We start from the raw sequence: 25096 nt of genomic DNA, 5'->3' as shown, positions 1-25096 counted from the left end.
TTTCCTTAAATAGGGTTGCCACATTTTGAAAAAATTTTCTCAAACACAAAGTGTTAAAAATTTTTTTGTAAATATTGCTCATACGTCAAGTGCACAACCCTGGAAAATTTGGCTTTCTTTTAGTAAAATCACATTTTTTACTTGTTTAGTTGAAAATTCCTAATCAGTTCGCAATTATCTTACCAAATTCTCCATGTTTTTTTTATCAAGCAGCTTTAGCAAGTTTTGCAAATGTGTAATCCTTTAATAAGACTACATGTCTAGTTCCTAGTGACTCTAAGCTAAATATCATTTAACTAGAAATTCAAGCTTTAACCTTCACGTGTAATTAAAAGCCACAAGCTTTTATAAGTCAGTTCACTTAAATGTTTGAGAACTCCAGTTGCCTGGAAAATTTAGCTTGAGGCTCAGCTTGAAGCCCTCTCTTACCGCGGGATAACCTACCACTAAAGAGAAAGTGCTTAGTTAGCGGTAGAGTAAGGCATAGTAGAATAAGAACAAGGTAGTCTTGTCGGCTGCCAAATCGATAGGGTTCAGTCCGTTAGCTGTGCTTGCTTTTAAACTGAAAGTGTGGAAACGATTTTAAATTAATGCTAGCCCTTGTGCGCAAAAAAATTACTTGTTGCAGTTTTTGCAAGCACGTGGAAGGCGTACGATTTGTAAATGCACCAAAATGTTTAGCAAGGCAAACCTATGGGAGATAATTCTTTTCGCCACGACTGCAAAAAAAAAAAAATATACAAATAAATGTACTCATTGTATTATGACAGTCAATTTATTAACCCCATGCACCCCATAAGGTCTAGAGAACACAATTTGAAGCTGTTTCTTTCGCACTCTTTAGAAAACACCCTTTTACTCACGCTCATTTGAAGTATTGTTATCGGACTGACAGAGCCGACGAGACTACCTTATATTTATTCTACCATGGAGCGAGCGGGTCTATGAAAATTGTAATTGAAATTCCAGCGTCGCCGATTTGGCGCCTGCAGTGCGTAGGCGGTTGTCGTTGACGTCGTGGCCAACAGCACGTGCTAACCGAGGCGGCGCGTGCAGCAGCATCAGTAAAAAAAGCAGCAGCAGCAGCAGTAAAAACAGCAGCAGCTGTGGTGGCCAGCAACAATAATAACACAAGCGTATCAGGCGAAGAGCAGCCACAGCAAAAACAACACAACACACAAGAGCGCAGCTTTACTATCGCAACAACAAAGGCTTTGGGATAGGCAAGGAGGAGAGAAGGAGAGGCAGGAGGAGGAAGAGGATAGCAGGGAGATAGGAGAAAGCTAACTTGAGTGAAATTTAAGCGGATGAAGAAGTGGAAACAGCGAGACAATACATCAATGCAGGCTAACTGTTTAAGTGTGTGAAAGAAAGAAAGAATGCGAGAGTGAGTGACTGTGAGAATGCGAAAATAAATTAGCTTTAGTTTGCACCTTGTTATTTGCACCAAAGTCGTGAGTGTTTTATATATTTTTGCTATAATAATAATACCAAAGAGAAGCCCAACCAGCAAGTAATCAAAGTTAATTTACCAACACAAAAGCGCCGACGTAAATTCTATTTACGCAAATAATGCTCAACAACAAGGGGGCAACCAAGAAAAAGAAGCAGAGCGGGCGCGTAAGTAGGCAACGGAGGAATTAGAAGCAGCAGCCGCAGCAAACAGCGCAAACAGGATACTTAAAATATCAAGGCAAATACACACAAACACACATACACACAGCTCAAAGCAGGTTCATATTTTTGGCCAAAAAACCCACGGCACGAAATAAATATAAAATAAACCCAACAACGCTGAGGTGTGTGGCCCAAAGGCAAGGCAAACAAACAGAGCCGAAAAAAGAAAAGGAAAAACGAACCATAAAGATGCCAAAATGCTGGACAGAGATTGATGCTGGCTGCCAACGCACAGCAACTACAAATACAAGAAATGCAATAACAACAATAAGGCCAAGAAAAACGACGAACAACAACAGTGACAACCGCCAAATGTGAGCAGACAAGCGACAGCAATTGAGATATGTAAGTAACGCATACAGACACACGTTCATATCGACAGTCGAGCCCCCATAATTGCAACCACCATTTTGGGCATTAAAAACGTTATTGAAATGAGTGTACAGAAATTTATAAAATTTAATTTACATATTAAATAAATTTGTTTGTAAACATATCCCAACAAAGTAAATATGGCAAAAACTAAACAAAGAACAGTCCAATTAACAGAATATTGTAAACATTTGTCAGCTAGCGGGCAAGCAATTTCCACTGTAAAGCTTTTAAAAGAGGAACATTCAACTCGATTAATTGGTAACTTGATTAAGATAATTCGAGTCTCCGAGCAATGCAATTTTAAAGTTTACGGTGGGAGCCAATTTTTCTTTTATTTGAAGAAATTGCGTTTTATCGTATAGAACTTGTATTAGATGCTTAATTTTCAACGCTTTATATATATTTGAAGCTTAGAGTAGAGTAGATAAAGTTGAGAGTTAGAGTCATGGATTATTTCATCGTCTAGAATTCGATATATAGAAGTGATCCTGTACATTTACCGTGAACCAAGTATGGGCGAAAAGCTTTATGCATATTTTTACAGCGTTTAAGTGTGAAATGATGTGTTAGCGCATTATTTGACTTAGGCACGAAAAATGTTAAGCTTCCCTGAGAATGCGAGTGAGAGAGAGAAAGCGAGGGAGAAACGGAGAGCAAGAGACAGCGGAAGACAAAGAGAAAACAGGACGAGAGTGAGATGAGAGAACGAATTTGTTGAACCTTAGGCCCAGGCAGAGTTGAAGTGGAAAACAAACAGGGCAACAAGGCAGATACACACACTGGCACACCTACAAGGAATCACACTTAAACGCCAAGTCGGTCGCTACCCAAGTTGTATCAACTTGTGCTGTCCCAGGAACCCCGGCCATTCGCGCAGCATTCGAACTCAATTTGGCAGGACCAAATACCAACACACTCGCGCGCACACAGCACAAAAATCGATGGAACTAAAAAGAATGGCGTAAAAAGGCCAGAGGCAAATACAACAATTTCGCTATTTGGTCCTTGGCGGCCCTAACTTATCAGATTTTCCCTTTGTGGCTGCCAAGACTCCAACTTCACATTTTTGTGCACGTCCAATTTGGGGCCCCGAAAACTAGGCAACACTTTGGCCCGTTTGACTCAAGTCAACCAATTTCCTATAAAGGCCGCTTTGGACTAATGAGAAATCAATTAGCAGCGTCTGGGCCACAAAAACAAAATCGAACCCAACCAAAACAGACCAGACAGTCTTTGGGGTTCAGGGAACGCTGCAAATTGCATTTAAATGAGCTGAACGGTATTTCAAAAAGTCTGCAAAAGTTGGTCCTTATCAGGACGATTCCAAACGACTACTTAGTTTGGAATGCCAATAAACGATTGTGCGTGAAAATGATATTATTTTTGTAAATGTTAAAATGAAAAAAAAAAAAAAGGATTTTACAAGTATATATTTCTAGTATATATATGCGAGATATATACGGTATATAGTATATTTAGAAGAGCGGTATTCCAAACCTCCTATACACACATAAGAGCTAGGTCTTTTACTTATACTTATATTTTCTTAATTATATTGCCAGATTATTAATATTTTCTATGCAGGGCTAATTAAGTTTTTGTAAAGTCATGTATGTATTGCGCTACCTGAAATCCTAATCACTTTAATCCTGTTGTTCAATTAATGCTTTGTAAAATTCCTTGGAAATCCTGTAAACCAGCTTATAGCTTAATCAATATGCAAATATTTTGGCTCCGACCTTTACCTAAGGTAAATTACCAAGAAATTTACAAGCAAAGGCATTGTCCTGGCAGCTAAGTGCGGGTCGAGAAATCGCTTGGACCTAATGAAATAGATAAATTGCTGCTTTCGACGGCTTTGATATGATTTTAATGAATCGGAATCCGAGGTAACAGTCTGGGCAAATTAAATCTAACGTAGGCGGTGGGCGGAAATAATTAAATGGCTGTGAGCTGCGCATTGTGTTTCTGAGAGATCTCCTTTTATCAACTGCAACTGGCTCGTTCTTTGGTCTTTGGCTCTTTGTGTGTCCTTGGGAAGTGATTTCAGTCACCACCCAAAAACCACCCAGCCATCGACCGTTTTAAGGTTTCACTTGAATGTCAACTGATTGCAATTGCTGAGGATGGTGGGGTAGAAGCTTTAATTGACAGAGGCGGTGAAACTGCAAGTTGGTTCTCAGTACTATATACCCCGAGGTTGTCTGCTAGAGAAGCCCTCATAAATTACCGCCCACAAGTGGGTGGCAGGGCGTCGGAGTACGAAAATCAATTTCCGCTGAAAACGTCTACAATGCAGACAGTCGAACGACAAACCAGTTAGCTGGCACAGAAGGGGGCTGCGATGTGTGTGGCCCATGGAGGATTGTTGACTCGATTCCCCGTTCTGTTCAGTGAAAACTATGGACTGCATGTGACCGCAGCTGTGAAGCTGCTCCATTGCTCCACTGTTCCAGTGTTCCTTTGCTCCACTGCTGAACTGTCTGCCGTTAACGGTTCGATGCACACGATATACAGGATGCGAACAGGGTCCTATATCCATTTGTGCTGCCCAACCTCCCATTCGTTGCACTAAAAAAACAACACAGAATTCAAAATACACTATGGCACTATTGGAATTAGTACGTTTTGGGTTCGTGTTTTCTCCTTAAATTGAAGTAAATTGCTCCCCACGATTTCATGAGACGAACAAATACATAAAATGGTGTCTATGCAGACACTTGCAAACTGTCAGATCTAAAGCTTTATTTACTTTTAAAAGTTTTGACGCTTATACGGACATTTATGGGTAGATGCATAAGACTGTTGATACTCTTCTAAGAGATTCTCTTTTATTTGTTAAGTTGTTATGTACCTTAAATTAAATGCTGATATCGAAAATTATCACAACGCAAGATGATATGCATGGTCGTTCAACGGCGTGTTAATCCTTGAATCCTAGAGCTTTTGTCTACTTAATTAATCAGATCGAACTTTAATATATGTATTTAGAAACTTTTCACAAGAAATTTGATTTGCAATTTTACGGCATATCTGCACTTTTCATAGACAGGCACAAAAAATGGTTCAATTGTTACTAGATTGGGAAAAATTGAGCAACCTATGGATTTTTCTAAATGCCTGGAGGCAACCCAACCCTCGGTTTGACTTCCGCTTGCGTGGTTCCACCTATTTGCACACACATTGCCAGCGCCACTGACTGACAGACAGGCAGCCATCAGTGCTCGGCCAGGCATCATAAGCCGCACCACATCGCATGGCGCCACATCAGCCAGCACCACCCACTTGGTCACCTACCACCGACCACTTGCCATCCAACTCCCACCTCCCACCACCCACCTCGCACTTTCAATTCGGGACATCGTGGAGAGAGCACGTGCGCTTATTGGGATGTCAGAAACAAAGCGGCAACACCGCCGCATTGACTAATGAAAGTGGAACTGGCGACCCAGCTCCGGAGTCCGGACCAGACTTGGGCAAACAGAGAAGGGGGCCGCCCATCCTTGATCGGGACGTAAATTGACAAAGAGGACAATGGCGTTGACGATGACAGTAAATCCTGTTCGTACAATGTATCCCCGCACAAATACTGACACACTCAGTCGGGCGAACGCATCCAGTAAATTGTTCAATGCTCGCCATTGTTATAGCCTGTGTGCCGTTTGTGGCAGCTGCAATCCTGATTGACTGACTAGCTGAATGACACACTAAATGACAATCTAACTGACGGAATATGTACAACATTAAAGCCGTATACATACGCCCATATGAAATTTGTTTTGTCTAAAATATGTGTCTAATGGTCTACATTATGCAAAATCTAATGTGCAACTTTTCATTTTTAAGAATTGCTAAATTCAATTGAAAATAGAAATCAAAAAAATCTCTTCACTGTAGGTACAACATCTTAAAGTTTTGGATGTTGTCTATAAATTTTGCTGTTAACAATATTATGTACATTTAGTTTTTGTGACTAATTTTATTTTAATTGCTGCTTATTATGAAAAAATTGCTGCTAATAGGAAAACAGTAGGATAAGGTGGGGCAACTTAAGTGGCCACATAAGCTAAAGAAAAACAAGAAAATTATGGGACTTCAGAAGAAAGTTCCCAGATCCCAAATGTGCTTTTCCGTAATATAAACCTTATTACTGGCATACTTGTATCGCATCCTAAATCCCGTGCTGTAAGAATTTCTCTGAGTTTGCGTTTGCTCAACGCGTGTATGCAAATACATGTCACTTGAGTCGGTTACTTCGGCTTGGAAAGCGTGAAAAGTGAGGCAGAAGCTGGAGAGCACTATGCAAACAGGGCGACTGAGTGGCAGGCAAACAACGGTCCACGCTATTAATTTACCAGGGTCTCCTTCCCGGGGACACCAGCACAGAGAAAATCTTATTTCTTAGCCTGTTCGTCCTGTTTAACATGGTAACGAGTGGTAAACGAATCTGTTACTTATAGTCAAATATCAGATGACATGTTTGTTGACCTTGTTATCAATAAAACATACATTCGGTCTGCACTTTCTTTAAAAGCGAAGTACATTTTTAAAAAAACACAAAGAGCAAGTGTATCAGGATCTTCTTTATTGTGTTCTCTTATGATTCCCAGCTTCTTACTCTCTCGAGAGAGCACATCCTCTCTCGACCGATCAGAAGTGTGACCAGCGCTTACAATATAATCTAATAATATAAAATAATGATATTAATAATATAAGTTAGTATTCATAATTAATACCCAGCCTGTTACACTGTTTAACATGGTAACGAGTGATAAACGAATCGGTTACTTATAGTCAAATATCAGATGACATGTTTGTTGACCTTGTTATCAAACAAACATACATTCGGTCTGCACTTTCTTTAAAAGCGAAGTAAATTTTTAAGAAAACACAAAGAGCAAGTTAATTGTGTTCAAAACTAGCTCCTTGTGCTGCGTGCATCTCATGTGGCCGATCAACTGGCGGCGGAAATGAGACGCAGTGAAATGGATGCCAAGAGATTGGACTGCGGTTCCTCGTTGGCACTGTTGATAAGGCGGTAATAGTAAACAGACACCCATCGTCGATGATTGTCAGTCAACGGAACGCCCTTTGAATGTGAGATGGAAATGGAAATCGAATCGGGCGTCGAGCGGAAGTTGGCAACATTGAAGCCCCTCCTCCAGTTTTAACTTTGAGGCAGTCCGGGGCTTCCACTTCTTTCAGCTCTGCGTCTTCTCCCCCTCTTGGCCACTCCACTCGGTTAAAGCCATTCGCAGCACGCGCTTGCTAACACACACTCACACTCACCGCACACAATCGCATTATGCCGCACACCATCGCATTGCTGATTGCACAATTACCAACAATGGCACTCTTGCTTTCACTGTGTATGTGCGTGTGTGTGTGGGTGGGTGGGTGTGTGTCTCTAATATTTTGTTTGTTAATTGCTTGGGCGTGCCTGGCGCCACGCCCCCCGCCTTCCGCCCTTCGCCCAGCCTCTTTTTGTTCCTGTCTGAGGAGCAACAATCCTACAGAAAACTCCCATAAATGTTTTTTGGGTGCGGGTTGCGTAAGCCCAGTGGAAAATTCCGAGAAGGTAGGGAATTTTTGCCGGGAAGTCAACGCGTGTCAGGTCGACAGATAATTCGAATCTTATTTCCTAGACAGTTGCAGTTCCGTTGAGCAGGTGTTACCTAGGCGTATACGTAATGTAATGGTAACCAGCTGGAGATTTCTGAAATGAATTCCGTTTGCATTGATATTGTCTTTCCTGCCATGTTAAAGGGTATATCGTAGCCTTCACCTGCGGACATCCTTTGATGTCTAGTAAGCTGCTTGTTGTTAAACGCTCGTGCGTATACTTAATGTTGCCTGTGGGATCGCACAAATGTATGCTACACAAGTCAAAAATTGATCTAATTTGCCCTCCGAAATGTCTTCATATCGCCGAGATGCCAGCATCACAAAGGCTACACCTGCTAGCTATTCGGCTGCACAAAACTAATTAAATGCTCAGCCGTAATTTATGTGTGCCCCAGACAAATGAGAACGCAACCAGCGAGGGGCCATAAATTTAAATTATGCCCGGCTAGAAGTGAATACGTAATAAATAAGCCGAAGTGCGTGCAAAAATGTTTGCCTGCAAAAATTCTAGCTTGCGGGCGCACACGTATCTTTTTCGTCTGACCAGGATGTCCTTGTAATGAAATTCCCCGGACTCTCGCCTGGAATTCTTATTTGCCTCGCACAACAAATACTCGTATATACTATATGCTATACTATATACACCTAATCTGTCGTACCCAGATCATGTGGCTGATTGCCCGACGGGAGTGAGCGAGGGATGTCCGCCAGACATGCAGTAATTGGCTCAAGTCTTACATAACTAGGGTCTCATGTGGTGTCGTTTTAATGATTTCCTTTCAATTCGGGATGTGGATGTGGAGCCAACTGACTTATGCAAGATTGATTATGTTCCCTATGCTGTTGAAAATACTAAAGGGGCTCCCAGGACTGGTTGAACTGGAATTTATTGCATAATGGGGAAACTGAAGATAAACTCTTTCTCACGGAATGCCAGTCAGCAGTCGAGGAATCTGCAGTCGTTTCATTGACTGCCCAGTTCAAATTAACTCCGAGGACTTCCCGGGGAAAGCATCCGAGTCAGACAAAACAATTCCGCAAGTCTTGCAGGCCCGTATTTAGCCGTCTGCTGATTAACTCCGAATGCCTTGCCATTTACATACGCAAAATGTAATTTGGTGCGCCAACTTTGAACAAATGTTTTCGAGGGACCACCGGGCGGATACTTAATAATGTTTACCAAAGCAATCAGGCGGCGAACACGGGAACTGAGTGCTGAGCCCGAGCGAGATTGGAATTTCAACCTTTTTTTTTGTGACAGGGTCGAGATTTCTGATTTGTGATTGGTATTTGAGCGGCTGACACTTGGCAAATGCGCCAACAATTTGGGTAATAACCTTAAATTCAAATGCTCCTCCCGAGACTGACTACTCGTCGCTGGCCTTCGACTTAATATAATTTAAAGTCCCGCAGACCCGCCTTCGATTTTCCCACTCCGTGGACCGAGTGGTTCTGCTTTTGCGTTGCGAAATCGTCGGCAAGGCGGAGATGGGAATCGGGACGACACAAAGGCAAACAATTTATGGTTCATATGAGTTTGGAATTGGTGTTCAGCATACAAATGCCGAGCAAATAGAATTTGTGTGTTTATCCTGTCCCTGCCACACTCCCCTGAATTCCGAACTGAATTAGTATGGCGTAGGGAGTGTGTGTTTGCGAATAAATCGGAGTACTGTATGCATATCCATGTGCGGCTGCATATTTGCCCGATTAAACGGTGGAAGGCCAAATATTTGATTGCCAGCACGATTTGATTGCCAGCACATAATTGCCTCAAACGAAAACTATCATGGCAACATTTTTAAAACAGTTAACAGCTATGAAGTTGACTTTTACTTTTTACTCAAAACAAGATAAACCGCTATAGATAGCAAGATAAGCCGCTGTAGATATCCGGTACACAGATATGAACCCAGAAGAAAGGTGCCTTAAATGACCAAGAATCCTGCATTTACTTAGGTTGGTCCATTCGCTTAGACTTACAATCAAAAATTATATACATCAAAATATTATATATCATCCAATTTAATGTGACATGAAATTTGTGGGCGCCACAGATTTTCGCACTTTTTGTGGAGTAACAGATATCTATATTTCTATATCCTTGCAGAGGATATTATAATTTAACTTAGAAGCTTGCAACGCAGTGAAAAAGAACCTCATATCCCATGATATATATATAGTAGGGGAGATGTGGGGGTTGTGGGCATAGTTTTGTTTTTGGCTTATAATTACCGAACTAGTGCATATTATTTGGACATATGGATATCTGTGTAAAGCTAGAGATCTAAGCTAACTAATTATTAAGAAACATTCTTGATTTTGTCATGCGAAAAAATTTCATATGGACTTTTGTAAAATCGTAATTTTCAGCTAAAATTTTTTTTGGGGGGTTGTGGGCACCCTGGGTAAAAATGATACAAATGGTATAATATGGAAAAAAACAGCAACCAATATCAACAAACTGACAATTTATTTATTTCAAAGACTACATAGGCGTTATTCATCGTCGGAAACACAATTTTGACATGTATAATGACTGCCCCGCATGTCCACATATTTCGGATGAAAAGCTCGATCGCAGATGTCAATTGAGTGATAATCCCTCTCAGTGGGAGAGGATCCTTTTCCAAGAGCCTAAGATTTCTACAAGAATGTTCTAGAGGGTTCCAAACAAATTTTGAAAACAATTTTACAAGAAATTGTAGGTAATAAAAAAATTTGCCAAAAAAAAAACGGGTGCCCACAACCCCCCCAATTTTGGTGCCCACAACCAACTTTCGCAGACATTTTAAGAAGTAATTAAAAAATGTGTTTGCATAAATTTTTTGGTTCAAATCGATATTGTTCCATTTAGTATAATGCTTTGACTAAATAAAAATGCATTACACTTGCCTTTTTAATCGATTCACTTTAATTGATACACTATTGAAAATCTTTGAATAAAGTTTCACCACATTTTCCAAGCACAAAAAAAAACCAATTCGTTCATTTCAAAAAGCGAACGCGTTCATTTACTTTGATATTTGGCATAAATCATACATAGGGTAATTGCTTGCGAATGACATTACCAACAAAAGTCAATCTTCATTTTGTGAAAATGTACATAGGGGTGCCCACAACCGACCCATGCCCACAACCCACACTTCTCCCCTATATATTTTTGATGAGCATCACAACTGTTTTTTAAGTCAGTAGTGTTTTGAATCCTCTCTATGAGACCTATCTGATATAGTCCGCCGATCCGTTTCGACATATTACATTCGTAATATTTACAATATGTTTGCCATTGTTTCAGCGAGATAGCTTTAAAACTGAACAAAAGTTTACGGAGAAACAACAAGACAAGAATGTCCAGACCTAGATCGACTCCGATGCTAATCAAAAGTATATATATTTCTTATATACTGCGTCAGATAATTCAGATACCTTCTGTTAGGGCTTAGAAAGTGCCAGCGGAAGTTTCTCAAAATGCCTAACTCTAAACTTGCATATTGTATTTGAAAATTCAATTCCGAAAGTTGGTTCTAGGTAATAAACTTACCAGTAGCTTCGGTTGATGAACTGTGTGCTGCGTTGATTGGACCTAATTGAGTCCTTAATTGGACTTCCATCTGTTGACACACAAGCGACTCTGCTCTTAGAACAAGGAACCCAGAACCCCACCTGTTCAGGGGTATTGCATCGGTCTGGTGTCTCATCGAGGTGAACTCGTCCTTGACACATTGCGAACTTTGACGGCTGAGCCTTCCTGTCCTGCCGTTTTCCCGTTGCCGTTTTTTACTCCCAGCAAAAAATTGTATCCGTCGTAACTAAGTTAACACCAGGAGCGGTCGGTAATAAACGCGGCCACACACATATGACAATATTGTCAGTGATGCTCGATTTATTGACTAAACGAATAAAAGCAGTGAATTTATAAACTAATTTGCAGATTACTATGTAGTGATTGGTTTTATAATTCAAGTTTCAACACATAACCTTGTTATATGTAAGCTTATTTAAAAAAGAAAAAAGATATAAGAAAATCTAAGATTATTCGTTAATTTTGGCAATTTATATTATATTATTGGTTATACAGGTGCTATGTGTGCGAGAACTTAAATTGCATAGATATAGGTATACAGGTTTAAATGTAAGTTGTTTTGCATTGCACCTCCTAGCTTACTCTAAATTATTTCCTAGATTATTATTAGATTATTTTATTTCATAAATTATTATTTGTAGCCTAAAATATCCCCTGTCTTCATCCAAGTGATTAAAAACCAACTAAAGTAGTTAAACAATACATTTTCAAGGAAAATGTTCCGGATAAGTTCTAATTAACTGCTGCTACCACTTAATTAACCCGGCTAGATGGACTCGGAAAGCAACTCGCTTTCAATTGTGCCATCCCAGGAGCGGAGTGGCTAAATTCGCTTCGAATCGGCTTTTGGCCACACAATACGAACTTGGGGATCCGGATAGGGATAGGGGTCAGCGGGGTCCTTTGTGCTGCGAGCCGACTAATGGCATCCATTAGACACAAAAGGCCAAATTGCTTGTCCCGATTCCGATGGCATCGATACACTATACACCATACACCGTATACCACACATTCATATGGCCGCCACACAGAGAGCGACTGCATTTATTTGGACTTTTTGTGCGATCTATTGTCACGTGTCCGCCTCAACGTGTGTGTGTGTGTGTGTGTGCGGGGCTATTGTGTAATTGATTTCGGAACCACAGGAACCAAAAGGCCCCTCAGCTATTTGCATGACCGGTTTGGTCCTGGCCTGTATGGGTATTCCGCATTCTATACTCCGAGTTCCGTTCTCCGTGCGGAATAGTCTTCTTTTAATATGCGCGGCATGCACAACGCGGGCGTAAAACAAAAAGTTGGCGCGATTCGCATGCAGATCACATATATGGCACAGGCCCACTAATCCAATCCGATTTGCCTCTGAACTTGCAGATTGATTTCGCCGAATCACGTCGATTAAGTCATGAACGCACTCGATATGAATAAACAATTTCTGAGCGTCTCCCAGGACCATCAGCACCATCAGCAGACCTCGGTGGCAGACCAGCGGAGTCGCTCAAGGTGAGGAAACACTTGCTCTAGTCTGGCGTAGTTGCATATGATAGCACTCGGTGCCGTTGCCATTCCAGATCGGAGCGTGCCTCGAGTCTGGCACTGCCCCTCAACTCCCTCCTGGACTTCTACGACAAGCAGCAGGAGCAGTGCAAGTCGGTCACCCTGCTGCCGTTGCCCAGTTACAGCAGCAACATCGGCGACGGCGGCAACACCTCTGGCGGCAACATCTCCAGCAGCAACAGCATCGTGCGGCGACACTCCTCCCACTACTACCCCATGCTCGAGGACAAGCAGAAGCCGTCGCAGTTGCCCCAGGCAGCCACCGAAATGCTTGTGAGTAGGGACATTTCCCCCAGATTTTCACTGGAAGTACGTGTTTGTATTTCAGCAATTCGAAAAGAACTGCACCGATAAATTAAACCATTAGCTTAAACTACAAATTGAGCAAGTAAAAGTGACTTCCGCTTTTACGTGGTTAGTTCCCCTATTGCAGTAGTTATGATCTAGTTGGTTATGTTAATATTAAGAAATGTATTAGAGTAATTAAACTGACGTTATAGCGAGGGGAGTTTGAAGGTTAGCCGCCTAAGTATTTCCGCAAATTTTTTCTGGCTTTGCATGACTCACAGATCGATATGAAGAGCAGCCAAAACCATTTCGCCTTCCCGAATTCAGTTTAAAGCAGGGCCTGGCCCTCAAATCCCCCCTGAGTTTTTTTTTCCTATTTTCCGTGAGGATTTCTGCACTCGGCTTAGCGGAGGCTTAGTCCCTGCCCGCCGTCGTCCTCAGCACCTGGCAGGAGCTTAAACTGCTGGATATTGCTACTGGAAAATAATGACACAGTGTACGATCGAAGGAGTAAACACTGCATCGGGAAATACTCTATTCATCAAAGCAGAAGAAGACATTTTCGCATTCATTATTGAAACCCAATACCCGACATTTATAATGAAAAGGTTTACAAAATATTCAAGAACGAGTGTATTTTTCTGTCGTTTCCTTTTTTCATTGAGACAAGACAATAGTATACGAAATGCCATGATAATTTTGCCGTTTTCATGCGTGTAATTAAAAATGCAATTAATCTTTTTGAAGAGAACAAAAGCTCGATGATATTAAAAAGATCTGTGAAAATTAATAACTCTTCACATTTGTGCTTTTGCGGTTAGTTCGCTCGGTTCTTCACTGTATTTGCGCTGCCATATTTCCGAGTCCTCCACCAACGAACATTCTCGTTTTCCCGCCGGCAGGTAAACATGGCGGAGCAGAAATATGGCCAGTCAGCTTTCCAGGGGGCCAGCGCGGGAGGCAGGCAGTTTCCCCACCACCAACAGCAGCAACAGCAGCAGCAGCAGCACTTGGTGCGGGTGGACACCCCGGTGACGCCACCGCCGCCCATTCCGCGCAGAATGCTCCGTGGGAAGAGCGCCTGGCAGGCGTCGAGTCCGAGTGCCAATCCACTGGCGACTGGCGGACAGGAAGGAGCCCACGCCACGGGCACGGTGTTTGTTTATCCGCAGCCAACAAACGTGACCGCAGAGGCACTGGCTCGGGGGTCGGGCGATGGACAAGGAGGAGGAGGAGCAGTAGGAGGAGGAGCTGGCCTGCAATCAGCTCTGCTTGTTGACATAGCCTCACGTCCGGCGAACGGATATGCGGATGCCGATGGGATTTCCGATGACGACCGCATGAGTCTGGAGAACTCCGTGTTCGACGAGTCGCTAACCTCGACGCCCGTCAAGGTCGCCAGCTATCTGGCCGGACGCTACTCGGGCCTGGGCCACATGGCCAAGCGGGCCCAGCGCTCCTCGAGCAGCACAGTGGACTCTGCCTACGGCTCCTCGCTGGGCGGGCACAGTGAGCGGTTCGCCAGCAGCTCGACGAGCGTCGACTTCCGCAGTCGCTTCTCCTCGGTGGACACGCAGTCCTCGCTGGACGAGAAGCCCCTGTCCAGCTCGATTGACTCACCCTTGGCCAGGGATGCGAGGGATACTAGGGACACCAGGGACACCAGGGACACTAGGGAAACCAGGGACACTAGGGAGGTGTACAGGGAGCGAACCGTACTAAACGATGTCATGCACAAGCTGAACAACAACAACAACACCCTGGCATTGGCCCTCTGTCCGGCCAGCAATAACAACAACGGAAGCTCGAGCAGCAGCGGAGGAGCAGATGGCTCCAAGTTGCCAGTGGTTCCCGCCCGAAAGCAGCCACCTGCCGCCAAGGGCAGTGGCAACAGCAACAACTCGATAAGCGAGTCCCAGTCGCAGTCCTCGAAGGAACCCAGTAGCGTTTCGGCCTCGGCCTCCACTTCGTCCGCTGCCTCGGCAGGATCCAGCACCATCTCCAGTGGCACCATGTCCTCCATGTCTGGACCCTGTCCAGCCACCGTGCCGGCCATCGATTCGAACAGCAAACGTCCAGGACCTCCAGAGCCACCATTGCGTCAGGCGAACGTCTACGATTCCGCGGAGAACACGGGATCGCGGGGTCATCCGGCTCCGCCGTTGACCGTACGGAACAAGTTGAGCCGCAACAAGCCGCCGCCCATCGCCTACCCGAGGATGCAGCAGCGGCAGGACTCCACGCTGTCCAGCGACAGCTACTCCATCAGCTCCAGTCCGGGCTACAACTCCAAGCTGATGGAGGCACCGCTCCTGGGCTCCCAGCAGGTGGGGCGAAAGACCAACGCTCCCGGCTCCGCTCAGCGACAAACTCCGATGATGGATTTGGCTCCCACGAGGTTCTTGAGCGGCGGCAACGGAAGTGGCAAGCCGGCACCCGCAGTGCCGCCTCCGAGAGGTCGGACCAACTTCCGCCAGGACTCGACCATCTCCAGCGACAGTTTTAGTCAGACGTCCAGTCCCGGCTACAATCCCAAGCTCATGGAAGCCCCGTTGCTGCCATCTTTGTCCGCCAAGCGGCTCTGCAGTGGTAGGTTGAAGTCCCCTTAAAGTCCCCTTCACCCCTGACCTTTCTAACAGGACTCCTCTGACTCCCCAGCGCCAGCTCCGATTGTGTGCCGTCAGGGAGTGCAGCACGAGCCCATCGAGGAGTTGGAACCGCCGCAGACTATCTCCCCGCTCCACAAGACGGCTGTTCCGCCCAGCAGCCTGCAGACCATCGTGCGATTCCAAAACGGAGCACCGCATACCATGTCCTTGCAGCATCAGGTAAGGAAACTGTCTTCTATAGTCTGTTTATAATTTCTACATTTAAGTATGCTTCACTGCATACTCGTATTTCGCTATCTAAGTTCCTATCTTTAATAAAACATTTTAACAAGTATACATAAAGTCTAAATACTGTTCCGGAAATATCAACAAAATAATTCTTTTTAGATAATCAACCGGCGGAAGAGCTCCAATCCTTACATCACCAACGGCCGCTTGAAGTTCCGCCTGTTCCAGATCCTTATCAACGCCTTCGCCCTGCTGGCCATCGCCGGAGGACTGGCTGCCTACTTTAATGCCTATCCGACGATCAAGTTCGTGAACAAGACGATCATCAACACGATCCACGTGGAGGACAACACGAGTTTCGGAAAGAATCCGGCCCCCGGAACGTGCCTACCCATCATCGTGCGATTTTGCCAGGGTCCCCAGATCCCTTACAACTATACCGTGTTCCCGAATTACATCGGTCACTTTGGTCAAGTGGAGACGCAAACGGTAATTATGAGTAAGGAGCCCAGTAGAACCTCCACTAACTTCAATCCTTAATAGGACTTGGATTCCTATGAGGCACTGGTGGATGTGAGATGCTACGAACTGGTGTCCCTGTTTCTTTGCACGCTTTTCGTGCCCAAGTGCGGACAGAGCGGGTAAGACTAATCTAAAAACTTTGCATTAGATTGCTGAAAGCTCAGGAACGAAATATTTTATTGATTCAAATAATATAATAGTAATAGATATATAAAATAAAGTTTTTGTAGATTTAAAGAGTCATGAACTACGATCAATAGCAGGAAGCACATTTTTGATTTAACTAACACGTAATGCTAGTTTTATCTAGTTCTTAGTGAGTTCAATGTACATGCTTCCTTACCTGAGGAACTCGGGATTTCGGGTTTTGCTTGACTGACTTTTATTGTTTATAGCTAGGACCCTTAAATGATATTACGAAGTAAACTCAATTTAATTTTCATTAATAAGATGTCTTATCAAAAACCGGGTTGTATCCTTTGCTTTGGCAGAAATCATTTTCAATTCATTTTTCTTGTTGCATAGGGCATTTGTACATACATAGTTTTTAATATATGGTATTTAAGATGCCCAAAAATAACGAAAGTCACGTTCTTACAGTGCTACAGTACCACCTTGTAAGACCCTCTGCACGGAGACGATGCGACGCTGCGGCTTCTTCTTCGACGTGTTCGGTCTGAGTCTGCCCGAGTACCTGAACTGCAAGCTCTTCAAGGACTTCCCCAGCTCCGAGGAGTGCGTGGGTGTGGATGAGGTCCGCGAGGTGATGCAGGCGGCCACGCATCCCAAGTGCGATGGCTTTCAGTGCGACCAGAACCGCTGCCTGCCGCAGGAGTACGTGTGCGATGGCCACCTGGACTGCATGGACCAGGCAGATGAGGCGAAGTGCGAACGGTGCGGTCCGGACGAGATCTACTGCGGTGATAGCCAGTGCATCGGAACCAAGCACATTTGCGATGGGATCATCGACTGTCCCTACGGCCAGGATGAACGTAACTGCTGTGAGTTTCAGGGTCTTAAGTTACACACAAACAAATATTTCAAATTTAAATGATTAGTTTAGGTCAGTAGAACGTTATATTTTATCTAATCGAAATAAAAAAGCTATAGGCTGTTCTCGTAATAATATTCTTTATTTTCCATTTACCTTTACCAATCCCAAACAGTGAGGCTGAGTGAGCGGAACGGCGACGTGGGCACTGGGGTGCTGGAGGTCTACCGCATCGGCCAGCGGCAGTGGATGCCCGCCTGTGTGAAGAACTGGGATCGGGCGGTGTCGCCCAGTGCCGTGTGCTCCATCCTGGGCTACTCCGCCGTGAATGCTACCAGTGTCCTCACCCAACGCACCCATCGCCCCCTGTTGGCCTCGGTTAATGTGTCCACCGACATTTGGAAGGTGTACGCCAAGAGGAAGTCCACCCTGATGCAGGAGTTTACCAACTGCAAGAAGACAGAGGACTATCCGATGGCCGAGCTTACCTGCTCCAATTATGGTGAGTTCTTCAGTTACAAAATATTTCACTTTGTGCTTAATACCAAGTTTTTTTTTTAGAGTGTGGCAGAGTGAAGAGGGGCAGGCACAAGCCGTCGAGGCGTATTATTGGAGGGACCCAAGCGAATCCCGGCAACTGGCCGTTCCTCGCAGCCATTTTGGGTGGTCCCGAGAAGATCTTCTACTGCGCTGGTGTCCTGATATCGGATCAGTGGGTGCTCACGGCCTCGCATTGTGTGGGAAAGTGAGTTGTGCCCTAGGAGTTATGAAGCTTGGTTTAAATCCCAATTCTTTCTTAACAGCTATAGCGTTATCGATCTAGAGGACTGGACCATTCAGCTGGGCGTAACCCGTCGCAACTCCTTTACTTACTCGGGTCAGAAGGTCAAGGTCAAGGCTGTTATCCCCCATCCACAGTACAACATGGCTATTGCCCACGACAATGACATTGCCCTCTTCCAGGTGAAGTCTACTTAAGCCATTGTTCAAGTTTTGTTTCCAATTGAATGGTAAATCCTTACAGCTGGCCACGAGAGTTGCCTTTCATGAGCACCTGTTGCCCGTTTGTTTGCCGCCTCCAAGCGTCAGGAATCTGCATTCTGGCACTCTATGCACTGTCATCGGTTGGGGAAAGCGGGAGGACAAGGACCGTAAGTGGAGTCTACAAAATAATTGTCAAATTAAACACTTTAATGTTGCCTTTAACCCACAGCCAAGTCCACGTACGAGTTCATAGTGAACGAGGTGCAGGTGCCCATCATCACGAGGAATCAGTGCGACGAGTGGCTCGAAAACTTGACAGTATCGGAAGGAATGGTGTGTGCCGGATTCGATTACGGAGGCAAGGATGCCTGTCAGGTAAGTACTACCATTCTATCATTCTCCCTCCCAAATAATTTGAATCATCCTAATCTGCAGGGCGATTCGGGTGGCCCGCTGCTGTGTCCGTATCCTGGGGAGAAGGATCGCTGGTTCGTCGGCGGCATCGTGTCCTGGGGCATAATGTGTGCCCACCCCCGACTGCCGGGTGTCTATGCGAACGTGGTGCAGTATGTGCCCTGGATCCAGGAGCAGATCGCAAAGCACACTCGTCCCATCAACGAGGATCGGGTGAACAAGTACGATCTGCATCCGGGTGGACCCGACATGCTGTCCAAAATAGCCACTGATCCAATGCAGAACGGAAAACCCTACTACTACTCACACTCCAGGACCTCGTCCAACAACTAATATTGGCTACAGTGGAAATACACACTGTAACACGGAGCATATCCATGAAACAATTGCACAAAAAACTGAAAAACAAATCAGAACCGATGGATCCTGTAGGATGCATACATATATTTTGCTACTGAACTTAGGGTATTGGCCATCCGGCTAACACCGATTTGGGCAACATCATCATATGTCAATTTGCCGAATTTATTTGTCAATTTTTTTACAAAGAGATTTCTATGAACCCAAGCCCAAGGAATCGACGAACCGAGTCAAACGAAAGAAATTAACCGAAAATGGGTGCAACCTATGTCAATACATATTGCATACGCGATTTATATATTTACACGTAAATTGAAGATAACCGATATGTACCCGATATCTAACCAATTGATAATTGTGTCTAAATACCCCAAAAACCCGGACAATAATTCGTTTTTGTAGCTGGATTTTGTGTTGAAAGGTCCCGGTAAAAACATCATGTGAAAAACGAGTAAGAATTCAGAAAAATATAGCCAAGCATAAATAGTAGAATCACAGCTAATGAATGTTGAAAATTAAAACAGGAAATAAGCAGATCAATTTAGACAATGTGTAACTATAACTAAACCAAAGAAAACAAGGAAAAATTGCTGATCTTGGGCATTTGATGGACTTAGCAGTAAGCTCTATTCCAAATATGCTGTTTTAAAAGAAGGATCTATATGAAACAATAAAAAACGTGCAGTTGACAATAATAAGAATGCACAATAAGCAAGTAAATGCATATAGCTGTAAGTCATGAAAATATTAACTACAATGCGTGGGTTTCAGCTTTAAAGAACACTAAAAGAAGGAAATAAGAATAAATGACGATGGTCAGAACAGAAGGATTATACTTATACACATAGCATACGATTCGTAATATTTTTGCGGTGAACTACAGAAGGTATACACGCTTCGATAGTGGATATGTCAATGTAACTTAATATTTAGAACTATTTACACGCCAAAGCAACTCGTTTGTCACGCCCCACTTAGACTGGCCGCTTTAGTCGAAGCTCAAAGTAACGCCCTAATTTCGATCCCCCCTCATCAATTATCCTCATGTGCCATCTAGTAAATACGAACGCTAATTTGTAGGCACAACTGTTTTGCACAGGAATCGTACGAAAATGAATGTAAAATATACGCGTAACTAAAGACTCAAAATCGGTTGTTCAACACACATTATAATACACGAGAAACACCCGAGCTTCGCGACGTGTATAGCTTTGATATATTTTTTTGTTTTCGAGTCGGATTCGTGGCCCAGTTCGGGCGGAATTTCAATACCTCGATGTTTTTCACTTATCGGTTCTAGCTAAAACCTGTTGAAATGCTTTAGACAAGAGATTGCAAATGTATAACCGATCACTACTAGACCTAGTTGGACATATTATGCCTACCTATATACATATATGCATGTTTTGTACAATCAGTTTACAAGTGGAAAGTATTATTAGTCTTAACGGGGGGTTAATGAAGCGCATATTACACAAGGCACACGATGTTTTAAGCGGAACATGAACACAAACCAATATGTAACTGAAATATATACAAGAAATATACATATAACGGATACATATATTCTATATATATATTGTAGTGGTAGCTTTTAAGCAGATGTGATGGTGTCTAAATTTATACATGCATATTACCAAGCGATAAGTGGAAAGCTTAGATTATACTCGAGACAAATCTGTGGGCTGTTGTAGATCGAGCATTCTAACTATAGTGAGGGAGTACAGCAGACAGATCCAGGACAATACATACTTATAAAGATATACCCATATCATAGGAAATATGCTTACTTCGATATTGTGCATTGCATGGAAATATATCGGTGTGTTACTGAAATCCCAAGGTGTCCGAAATCAGGGAATCTATTCTTTCATAGCACATTTTAGCCATCCCGAAGTGCAGGTGTTGAATCACAAGAAATTTAAGGCGCACCTCGGCGAGATGAAGTTTGTGTTTTAACTCCCTTAGCTGTTGCCTTGGACAGTAAGCCACTCCTTCACCTTTTCAGTTTTCTGGGGTTTACTCTCCATGTGCATTTACGATCACACGGATCATGGCGATCTTTTTTTATACACCCATGCTCCAGGCTACTATCAAAACGCTTAGCTTTATGTACATTTAGTCGAAATCGAACACAACCCATATTATATATATATATTGTAGATGTAAAATGCTTAGCATTGGCGAGTGGAGAGAGTGAAATAATTTACACGTGGCATACATTGCAAAATAGATAATTACTAAGTACAATATGCATACAATCAACACGTCGACTCAGAATTGTACAGGTCCCATAAATCCTAGTTGAATTTCCGCGCTTAACGGGGACTGCGCCCCAAAGGACTCGATTCAGTTCCGCATGCTCCATGTGCTTAGGAGGACACGACATAAACACAAGCCCTAAAAACCAAAGATCCCAAGAAATTGTAGCGAAACGTTATGTGTAAATGTAGCAAAACCCAAAACCAGAAGCTGATTAACAAACTAGTTGAATTTACCTGTGTCGCGAAAATATTGAAGCTAGAATATGTACTCACGTATCAGAATATTATATGTAAATGTTTAAAGATGATCATTTGATGAGAAGCACTTGTTATTTATGCACAGACGGAACTTTGTGAAGAATTTACAAGAACAAACTTTGACAATAAAATACAAACTGAATTTTTTCCTGTGAGCTGGACAAGCGCATCGGAGGCATTGAGAATTTAAGAACAGTTTTACATTCAGATTTTGAAGTTTTGATGCGAATCAGAGAATATTGTTGAACATTTACTTTGGCAAACAAAGGGAGAATAACCATGACAATAAGATAGACATTTGGTCAATGTCCTACAATAACTGGGAAAGTGCAGTATCCTAAATGTAACTACAAAAACTACACGCAGACACGTATAACCAACTAAATGCTAAAAGCAACATGTCATACAAAACATGATATATACTTACACACATATATTATATAAATGTTGGAAAATAAATGTATAAAAAAATATTTGATTGTAAATGTCTTTTAATAGTCGTTTCCCAAGAAACTCCAATCACTTACTATTGCAATTTTGTCAACATTTTGCGCCTTAATAAAAAATTTCGTCTATTGCTAACGTAACGTAAGTAAATGCATCTTCACGTGAGGTAGCCCTGCACCACGTCGCGCATGTCCTTGATAACCTTTTGCTGATCGGAGGCTCCGACTACGGCTGTACCCGATACGATCATGTTGGCTCCGGCTTTCGCACAGCAATCAATGGTCTTTGGTCCCACTCCCCCGTCCACCTCAATGTCCAGGTTCGGGTAGTTCTCGCGCAGCCACTGTACTTTTGGCATCATGTCGGCCATGAAGGATTGTCCACCGAAACCAGGCTCCACCGTCATTACCAGCACAACGTCGGCAATGCTGATGTACTTCTCCAGATCCTTAACCTTTAATAAAATGCCGTAAAGTATTTATTTTTTCATACCATTTTTCCTCGGGTTGTAAAAATAATTACTTTTTCTGATCTTATAAAACACATCTGTACGAGTGATTTTTTTTTAAAACATTCACAAACAACCATTCAAGAGACCGATATGGCCGTAACCTACCTAAGTAGTATATCCAACAAGTGGTTGATTTGAAAAGGAACTAAATTGAAAACCATCCGTAAGAGAATTCCATTTATAAAAATACGAAGGAGTCTTTCTATATATCCTATATCTGTACCTTTATGTCTTGAAGATTATAAATAAAGTGGAAAGGGCAATTTAATTATTGAAATTATAATGAAAATTAAAATAAATGCCTATTAAAATACTTTTGAGTAAATCTCAGAGAGCTTTCACCTAAGAACACTAATCTAGCAATAAATTGAATCCAGAAATCCAGTTGCAAGTATGGAGTGTCAAAACATAACCTCAACTCACCTCCGTTCCCGGCTTAATGGCCAGGCCCACTTTCATGCCGGATTCTTGCACCAACCGGCTGACCTTTACCACATCCGCAACCGGTTCAACGTGGAACGTGTAAAGATTGACTCCTGCATCGGCCATGGGCTCAATCCACTGCTCCGGATTCTGGACCATCATGTGTGTCTCGAAGAAGGCCGTCTGAATGGAATAATGGAGGATAAACGTAATTGGATATCTGGCTATACCGACTGCCCACCTTGATCTTGTTGCGCAAGCTCTTGACCACGGGATGACCGAAGGTGAGATTGGGCACGAAGGTGCCGTCCATAACGTCCAGGTGCAGGTAGTCCGCTCCATTTTCCAGTAGCTTCTGGGACTCCTGCGCCAGGTTTGACAGATCCGCATTGAGAATGCTGGGACCGATCTTGGCTTTCACTGACATCTTCTTAATGGCGCAAGTGCTGAGGAGACGGATCACAGAGCGGTTAGAGGACGCCGTCTTGTTTACTGGAGGTCAAACAGAGGGGAGCTGGAGCTCGGAACATTTGAAAACCGACACGATAACTATAGAGATGGCATTGTGCGTAGGGGGACTTTCAGAAATAGCGAACGTGTGGTGTCAAATGTCTTGGATTTTAAAGTTGATTTTTTATTGATACGTAAACATGTATGATTTCTGTCTTAATGTTAATTATAATCTCATCACTAATGTGTTATTCAGTATGTTTTGGTTTATAACATTTGTTTCTCAAATTATAAGCATATAGGAGCTAGACATTTTGCTCAATGTATATTATTTATGAACACTTATGAATTTTTACCATAAAACTGATATTTGATTAAATGGTAATAAAAATAAAATTCTAGCTTTAAAGTTTTTTGTGGACAATGATTTCATAAATGTTAAGAAGGTGTTATTATGTGTAACGGTAAAATATACACTTAATAACAAGTTTATTAATTATTTTAAAATAGTAGAGACTGATAAGAAAATTACAGGGTGGAAAAACATGTTAACAATATTATTACCTGTCATTTTTTTTAATAAAAAATTTAAGACTGTCCTTGGTTTAAGTTCCCATCTCTAGTCATGAATGTTGCAACGTTGCTGTTTGAATGGCCAAACAAATGGGGTACTCTTCAATAAATTCACTTTATTTAAATTTGTTCAACTTTGAGCTTAAAAATACTATGTTTGAGAATGATTTGATGAATTAGTACACTTTTCACCACCTAAAGTTCGTCCTTTTTGTAGTGTACTCCAGGGTACTCCTTGTTTTCAATGGAAACACCCTTACAGCGTTCCTGTTCGATGAGGAAATCCTTGGCCTCCCAGGCCTGCGTACCATCTTTGAAGAGGAAAATGGCACGGTTATCGTCGACCATGTAGCGCTCCGCCTGGATGTGATTGTTCCAGAGACTGGTCTGCCACAGCTTGGTGATGGTTTCGCTTTCTTCCTTGGTCGGGTTCCCGCTCACTGTGACGAAGGTCATCAGCGTGCGCCCTTTTTTAGAGATCTTTAGCAGTTCTTCTGGGTTTTTGCTGTCCAGATTGGTTATATCCAGCTTCGGCTGCGGTCGCAGATGCTCGGGCAGCTCATCCGCCTCCAGAGGCTCTTCATCCTCCTAAAAATATGACAAAATCCAGGGTTTTTTAAAGAATTTTTGTGCGCCTTAAAAGTAATACGATTTTTAAGGATTAAATTTGAAGTCGGTGTCGCCCGCATAATCGCCTTAGATTAGTTTCGTCACTCACCTCCCACTGGTCCAGCAAACGCTCCAGGTCCGCTTCGCTGTAGTCGCGAATATCCTTCTTGGCCCACGCCGGTTTTTCCTCTTCCTTGAACTTCTTAGCCAGGACAAGCGGCGCCAGAGCAAGAAGCATCAAAACAAGTCGTATTTGCATAGTTTTTCTTTATATTTCCCTTTGATTACAAACCCAAACACGTCACCTATCAGATTGCCATTCGCAGGGAAACGCTTGCACGCACAGCT

General features: G+C 43.0%; 3 protein-coding genes across 3 annotated transcripts; 1 reads left to right on the top strand and 2 right to left on the bottom strand.

The window, feature by feature from the left end:
• Positions 1-1005: 1005 nt before the first annotated feature.
• Positions 1006-22209, top strand: LOC108093824. The gene is made up of 14 exons (XM_017194140.1): positions 1006-2022; positions 12635-12763; positions 12832-13090; positions 14008-15694; positions 15764-15933; positions 16102-16431; positions 16486-16583; positions 17065-17465; positions 17631-17957; positions 18017-18200; positions 18259-18418; positions 18480-18606; positions 18669-18814; positions 18875-22209. The coding sequence occupies exons 2-14, from the start codon at positions 12666-12668 to the stop codon at positions 19184-19186; spliced, it is 4299 nt and encodes a 1432-aa protein (XP_017049629.1). The 5' UTR covers positions 1006-2022; positions 12635-12665; the 3' UTR covers positions 19187-22209.
• LOC108093822 (ribulose-phosphate 3-epimerase) lies at positions 22209-23685 on the bottom strand. The gene is made up of 3 exons (XM_017194138.2): positions 23358-23685; positions 23117-23299; positions 22209-22636 (listed from the first exon to the last, which is right to left on the bottom strand). Exons 1-3 carry the CDS (start codon positions 23541-23543, stop codon positions 22340-22342), a joined length of 666 nt encoding a protein of 221 aa, XP_017049627.1. The 5' UTR covers positions 23544-23685; the 3' UTR covers positions 22209-22339.
• Positions 23686-24235: 550 nt separating this feature from the next.
• LOC108093767 (LDLR chaperone boca) lies at positions 24236-25091 on the bottom strand. Its single transcript, XM_017194036.2, has 2 exons — positions 24858-25091; positions 24236-24727 (listed from the first exon to the last, which is right to left on the bottom strand). Exons 1-2 carry the CDS (start codon positions 25005-25007, stop codon positions 24335-24337), a joined length of 543 nt encoding a protein of 180 aa, XP_017049525.1. The 5' UTR covers positions 25008-25091; the 3' UTR covers positions 24236-24334.
• Positions 25092-25096: the final 5 nt, after the last annotated feature.

The sequence above is a fragment of the Drosophila ficusphila genome, unplaced genomic scaffold, assembly GCF_018152265.1.
Source record: "Drosophila ficusphila isolate 14025-0441.05 unplaced genomic scaffold, ASM1815226v1 contig_414, whole genome shotgun sequence".
Classification (NCBI taxonomy): domain Eukaryota; kingdom Metazoa; phylum Arthropoda; class Insecta; order Diptera; family Drosophilidae; genus Drosophila; species Drosophila ficusphila.
This window is presented reverse-complemented; position numbering and strand designations above follow the sequence as displayed.

What these genes read in the sequence shown, in the direction of transcription:
- LOC108093824 (XM_017194140.1), top strand. Translation starts at nt 12,666, where the DNA reads ATGAACGCACTCGATATGAATAAACAATTTCTGAGCGTCTCCCAGGAC. An exon ending in GCCTCGCATTGTGTGGGAAA is followed by an intron (nt 18,201 to 18,258) that starts GTGAGTTGTGCC and finishes CTTTCTTAACAG; the next exon opens with CTATAGCGTTATCGATCTAG. An exon ending in GAGGCAAGGATGCCTGTCAG is followed by an intron (nt 18,815 to 18,874) that starts GTAAGTACTACC and finishes CCTAATCTGCAG; the next exon opens with GGCGATTCGGGTGGCCCGCT.
- LOC108093822 (XM_017194138.2), bottom strand. Translation starts at nt 23,543, where the DNA reads ATGTCAGTGAAAGCCAAGATCGGTCCCAGCATTCTCAATGCGGATCTG. An exon ending in GCTTGCGCAACAAGATCAAG is followed by an intron (nt 23,300 to 23,357) that starts GTGGGCAGTCGG and finishes TATTCCATTCAG; the next exon opens with ACGGCCTTCTTCGAGACACA. An exon ending in CCATTAAGCCGGGAACGGAG is followed by an intron (nt 22,637 to 23,116) that starts GTGAGTTGAGGT and finishes ATTTTATTAAAG; the next exon opens with GTTAAGGATCTGGAGAAGTA.
- LOC108093767 (XM_017194036.2), bottom strand. Translation starts at nt 25,007, where the DNA reads ATGCAAATACGACTTGTTTTGATGCTTCTTGCTCTGGCGCCGCTTGTC. An exon ending in GTTTGCTGGACCAGTGGGAG is followed by an intron (nt 24,728 to 24,857) that starts GTGAGTGACGAA and finishes TCATATTTTTAG; the next exon opens with GAGGATGAAGAGCCTCTGGA.